This window comes from Scylla paramamosain, chromosome 22 (genome assembly GCF_035594125.1).
Source record: "Scylla paramamosain isolate STU-SP2022 chromosome 22, ASM3559412v1, whole genome shotgun sequence".
Classification (NCBI taxonomy): domain Eukaryota; kingdom Metazoa; phylum Arthropoda; class Malacostraca; order Decapoda; family Portunidae; genus Scylla; species Scylla paramamosain.
Genome location: NC_087172.1, coordinates 2,228,848 through 2,235,000, shown reverse-complemented (window position 1 = coordinate 2,235,000; position 6,153 = coordinate 2,228,848). Strand labels below are relative to the sequence as shown.

At 56.5% G+C, this 6,153-nt stretch overlaps 1 protein-coding gene across 8 annotated transcripts in view; it reads left to right on the top strand.

Annotated features, from left to right (window-relative positions):
* Positions 1-5,202, top strand: part of LOC135111413 (adenomatous polyposis coli protein-like) — a 364,965-nt gene extending 359,763 nt beyond the window's left edge. For all 8 annotated transcript variants that reach the window (XM_064024672.1, XM_064024675.1, XM_064024678.1 and 5 more), the window contains one exon: positions 1-5,202. This exon is cut by the window's left edge. In XM_064024672.1, the coding sequence (XP_063880742.1) occupies positions 1-4,382 (4,382 nt within the window). In that variant the 3' untranslated portion in view covers positions 4,383-5,202.
* Positions 5,203-6,153: the final 951 nt, after the last annotated feature.

The following is a 6,153-nucleotide window of genomic DNA, read 5'->3' as shown; positions in this document are numbered from 1 at the left end:
ACCACCGGCCCGTTCCCGTGGCCAGGGTCACCCCTGCCGTCAAAGTGGGCGGCACCAGGATATCTCCACGCCCTGCCCTGCAAGAGGACTCGGCCGGGGATCAGATGCGTATGTGGGCCACGGAGGGCACGCCAGCCACCTTCTCCCGCGCTGACTCCCTCTCGTCGCTCAGCTGTGATGACGAGGGCAACAGAGCCAGCAGGGACACCAGCCCCAGACCCCTCGCGTCCCCACATTCCCAGGCCCCACAGTCCCCGCAACCTCAGAGCCAGCCCCCGCGGGCCAGGACACCAGGCTCTCCTCGCAGCAGAAGGTCTCAGCAGGCTCAAAGCAGAGGACAAGAGATTGACGGGGAGAAGGAGGTTCCTCGGCAGTTTGCAGTGGAAGGAACGCCCGGCGTCATATCTCGACACTCATCTTTAAGTTCCATCGAAGGCGAGGAAGAGAGTGCCATCGTGCAGGCGCCCAGCGCACAGCAGGCTGGCAGCGTCCGCAACTACGGCGTGGAGGACACGCCTGTGTGCTTCTCTAGGAACTCTTCCTTAAGTTCCTTGTCTGTAGAGTCATTTGGAGAAGAAACGACCCCCACTGAACAAGCTCTTCTGCAGCAGTGCATCAGCCAGGGCATGCCCAAGAGCAAGTCTGACTTGGAGAGTCACAGTCGCAGGAGGAGGCGTGGGGGCTCCCGCATCCCCGCCCCATCATCACGGTCGCCGGCGCGCCTGGTGCCTGGGGTGCCCATCCAGCGCCTCACCCTGTGCCGGGACGAACAACCCGCCCAGCCAAAAAACGCGGGAGCGACGGCGGCCGCTGCGGACAGTGTGGACGCAGACGCCGCCATGCCAACGGCAGATGTAGAGAGCTCGAAACTCCACACGGACTCCGAGCAGAGCGAGAAGAATGAGCGCGCTCAGAGGCACATCAAGGAGGAAGACTTCGAGGACCGGGAGGAGGATGACGAGAGTGTTGCTGATTACACAGAGGCAGACTCAGAGGTGACAGCAACCACAGCAGAGATGTGTCAGCCTCACAGCGACATGACTAGCGAAGACAGTGCTCCCACAGTGCAGGACCAGCTAGCGACCGAGAAGGAGGCAGTGCAAGAGGAGACGGAGCCTCGAGTCAGTGATGAGTCAGCAGAGGGCATGGGCTCCTCTCCTGATGACAAACCTTCCTGGGTTGAGCCGAGAAACTCTACTGACAAGTCTTCTCCTTCAGACGGCCGCGGCTCCGACACCTCCGTCACGGCGTCCATGTCTGAGTCAGGTTTTCTGGCCATGGAGGCCATGAAGGTGGCCAGAGCTGTGGCAGGTGAGGCCAAGCTGCTGAGTAGTGACGAGACCTCCCACATGTCACAGAGCATAACTAGCGCCGCGTCAGACGCCTGCATCGACAACATCAAGCCTCCCTCAGCCATGGGGAGTCTGGCATCCATGTCCAACAGCCTCACAAACAGCACCGAGGAGCCGCGCGCCCGCACCAACAACCGCCGCCTGGAGTGCCGCCACACGCGCCGCATGCCAGAGATGGTGCGGCGCGCCCTTGGGGAGCAAGACTACGGCTCCACCGAAAACATGGCCAGCATGGTGAGTTCCTGTCACTCTAATGTAGACAACATTCCTCCTCCCTCTATGATGGATGATGACATGGAGAACTCCATGATCAGCGTGGCGTCCATAACCTCCGAGGTGGCGGAGCAGCGAGACTCACCTCCCTCGCCCCCAGCAGACCACACAGCAATGGTGGCGGCGCCCGCCCGGCAACTGGCAGCCATCTTCCAACAAGAAGCCCTCAACGCTGCCTCGACCCTCACCCTGACAGGCGGTGACGAAGCTTCCACCTACCAGGAGATCACAGACATCACCGAGCACGAGGAGACGGTTGGTCCCGCGAGTGACACAGAACTCGCTGCCGATGACCTGCCTGTTGATGTTCCTGATCTGCCACAAGACGGCTTCTCTTCCCCGCGGTGTGGTTCAGCGCACGCTTCACCTAACAGGCAAGGAACACCACGTGCACGGAGACACCTGCCCAAAGACAGATACCGCACCTTTACCCGCGGAGATGGAGAAGTGTCCTCTGACGCCACACCTTCTCAGGACACAGATACAACACTAGTCGAGGTGCTTCCTTCCTCTCCATTCGCTACGAGAACGGCGAAACAGAGACGCCAGGAAGATTCTGAGCGCTTCAGGACCAGAACGATATCCTCCTCAGAGGGAACAGTAGAAGCCTTGCCAACAGACCCTGTCCCCACAGGTGATAAGGGGAGTGATAAAATCAGTCCTAAGAAATCTCCCAAAAATCGTCGCCTCCAGGACCCTAGTCGCTTCCAGACTCACACAATAAGTCCAGCACAAATCTCTCCTGAGGCAGCACCAGAAGTCCCCCCTGTGAGGACTGGAGACGCTGATGGCGCTCCCGCCTCCCCACCGAAGGTTCAAGGCAAGCAGAATATCAAGCAGCGGCGCCAGGAGGACCGAGAACGATACCAGACCCGCACCATTGAGGTCCCGCTGGCTGACATCACCCCAGAAACCGAGCCTGACACACCAGATGAAGACGACCCTCCCAAGGAGGCAGAGGACGGTCCCCTGGTGGACTTCCAGGACAGCAATGAGATGCTTGACCTGACTGCTGAGCAGCTGGAGGCGCTGCAGCAGGACGCCAACATCGTGATCTGCACCCTCAATGAGACCCGCGAGGCCATGACCAGCGAGTCCTCAGACCTCCTTAGTGAAGAGAACATCCTGGACATTGAGACGCTCAGCTTAATATCAAACGAGGATGAGTCAGAGATGAGAAATTTTCTTCAGGACTTTGATGATGACCCTCCAGATAAAGACGATGACGACGAGGTGGAAGAGGCAGAGGCAGAAGCGGAAGCAGAGGCACAAATGATCCGGCGCCCCCGCATCGTGAAGCCTGGGGAGAAGCCAGCCAGACCCCAGGAGGAGGACGAAGGGGCAGGAAAAGGCATCAGAGGTCGCAGAAAACCTCTGTACTCTAGTGCCAAGAAGTTCATCACGCCGACCCGGCCCGCCTCCAGCACTTTGAAGACCGGCATGGTGAAGCCCTCGCCCGTCAGACCCAGCTCCGCCTCGCCAGTGAAGCCTTCGTCACCCAAGCTGCCTCGCGCCACAAGAGCATCAGCATTGAGACAGACTTCCAACATTCAGAAGGGAGGAAGCAGCGGCGAGGACAGTCCCACGGGACGAAACACAGGCTCCTCTGCTGGCAGTAGTGCTGGATCCAGCCCCAGGCTCGGCCCTGGCTCTCGCAACAACGTGGTAGCTCGGCCAGCGAGGTCAAAGTCCTTGGCAAGACCTGGCCCAGACCCTCCCAAGCCTCTGCAGCGTCAAAACACGTTCACTAAGGATGACAGTGACACCCCACCAAGTCCAGAGCACAACGCTGTGGCCGAACTAAAAAAAACTCCAACACCTAATCGAGCTGTGAAGACGAGGCTGCGGCGGGACATTGTCCAGCCCAGCCCGTCCACGGCGCAACCTGGTCCAGGCGTGCGCACCGTGATACCAAAGAGTGGCAGTCAGGACCTGAGTCCCACTAAGGGTCGGCCTCCACAGCACAAGTCAGCAAGCCTCACGAGAGATGCACGGCCGCCCACCTCTTCTGACGTGGCTGAGTGGCAACACGAGGGCACCAAGAAGACTGTCAAAAAGGAGGTGACGAGCAGGATAGCTAATTTGTGGAAGAAAGTGGAACGTGCGCAGGCTAAACCCAAGGAAAGTGACAAGAAGGTGTGGATCACTCGCCCCAAATCCGCCGCCAAGGAGTCTCCGCCGCAGCCCTTGGTGCGCAGCTCAACATACGAGAAACTTCCTGTCAATGGCGCGGCCAGCGGCGGGAGCAGCAGCGAGACGGGAAAGAGTAGGACGAGACTGGGACTGAAACTGGCCAAGCTAAGAGGCCGAGATACGAGATCCTCGCCACCCTCCGAGGCCACGACACCCGTTGACCCTCGGCCACACTGCCTCGTCAGTCCGACTCGTGCGCGGGTAGGAGAGGTCACGCCGCGACCTGCAGAAGCAGTACAGCTCCGCCCGCGGCCAGCCACTCATCCTCCAGGCACCCATGTGGGGGCACAGCTGGAGGAGGATAGCGAGGCGCGAGCAAAGAGGTTGTCTCGCCTGGGGTCATTCATCGTTGTAGAAGAGGACGGGCGGGTCAAGTCACCTCCACAGTCAGCCATCGTCCAGCCCTTCAACTACCAGCCTCCCGCCGCGCCCAAGATCAGGTCTGCGGTCGCCACCCGCATACCTCAGCCTTCCAAATCGTTCCTCTCCAACGCGCCGTGCGGCAGGGACGACAACGGGAACGCGGCCGATCCCAGCGTGGTGACGGGGACCTGGAGACCCTGACCCCAATCCCCGCACCGCGCCCAGGACACCCAGGACCCCGAGGACCACTGGGGCGCGGGGCCAGGTCCTCAAGGGCTTACCTAGCGCCTGTAGGATCCGTATTCCTCATGTAATGAAATATACTGAGGAAAAACAGACTGGCCTTCCCCCAGCCAAGGAGCGCTGCGGGTGGGCGGTCTGAGCGTGTAGGCAAGGCTGGTGTCTGTTGTAAGGACTACCAGTTCTCTCATACCACGTGAGGGATTCAAGGGCCCAGATAGGCTTTAGGCTGTAACCACCACACCACAGGTAGGAAGAATCAACCCTTCAGGCTCTGGAACTCCTCGGTACTGTACATAGTATATACTCTGCCCTTCTGTACACCATTTCATATGAAAAATTACATAATTATTCAGTGCTTAGGGGATAGATAATAATATCCTTGTTAATTTAGTGCATTTTCACTGCATTTAGTGTTTCTGTTCGTGCATTGTCCACTGTCCTTTCTTTTGTCCTGAATTCTTTGAGCATGGGCGAGTTCCTGAGCCTGACGCTGCCTTGGCCACGACGAGGCGCCCGCCGCCCTGGCCGCGCCCCACCACTGCTGCACCAGACAGGCGTCCAGGAACGTAACTATCAGAAGCGAACCAGATCGTCTCCGCTTTGTGTTATGTTTGGACAACTTAATAAGAAAATGGTAATAGTACTTGCATTTACGTGTTCCAATGTTTTGTGTTTTATTTATTTGTTTGTAGAGCTTTGTGTATATACCTCTATTTCTTTCATTTTTCCATATTTTTTGTTTGTATTTTTTATTTTCAATAAAGGATATTTGATTTTTTCAGGATACATTTTATCTCCCAAACATGTCAAAGAAAACGTGGTGTTGTCTCCTGCGAGGCGAGTATGGAGTCTGGTATGCGATCATTCTTGAGGGAAATATAATAAACAGAGGCTAAATGAGCTTCAGATAGACATGTACTATGCTTTAATGATTAGACGATAATATTTTAGCTGGTTTTTATAATAACGTAGTTAAGTGTTGTGCCTCGCGAGGGTTGCCAACAGTCTCGTGTCAACACAGTCATGGCCGCCCTCGCCCCTCATCCCTGTGCCATAGCGCCAAGTAAGTTTATAAATTTAGGTGTTTCGTGTCTTATTTGGCATTGATTTGGAGTACTACGTGAAGTGTGTGTCTCGTCAGTGTCGTGCTGTGTTGTGTGTGGAGCTGTGGCTGCGCAGCGACCCGATCTCAGTGTGGTGGTGGTGGTCTGTGTGCTGTGGCGACGTGGTAGCCTTGTGTACGTGGCGGCCACGTGTTTGGTAGCTTCATGTACGTGGCGGCTATGTGTACGTGGCAGCCATATATGCGTGGGTGCCTCGTGTATATGGTGGCCAGGTGTACGTGGCGGCCATGTTTACGTGGCGGCTATATGTACGTTGTGGCTTCGTGTACGTGGCGGCCCAGTGCACATTGCAGCCATGTATATCAGGTAGTCAGATATACGTGGCCATGTGTACGTGATGGCCATGTGCACGTGGTGGATCCGTGTACACACATGGCGGCTTGATGCACGTGGTGACCGTATCAGTATGTTCATGATCACTATTATGGCGTGAGTGAAGGTAGACATAAATTTACTCATCCCAGACTAAGGAAATAACCGAATGAGTCAGGTGAGGCAGTTACTCATGTTACGTGTTTTCTGCAGTGCAATCCTCACTCCTTCAAAAGAGTAATTCTCAAGACTTTAATGTAAGGCTCAAAATCCTACTCTTTGACCTCTTATTC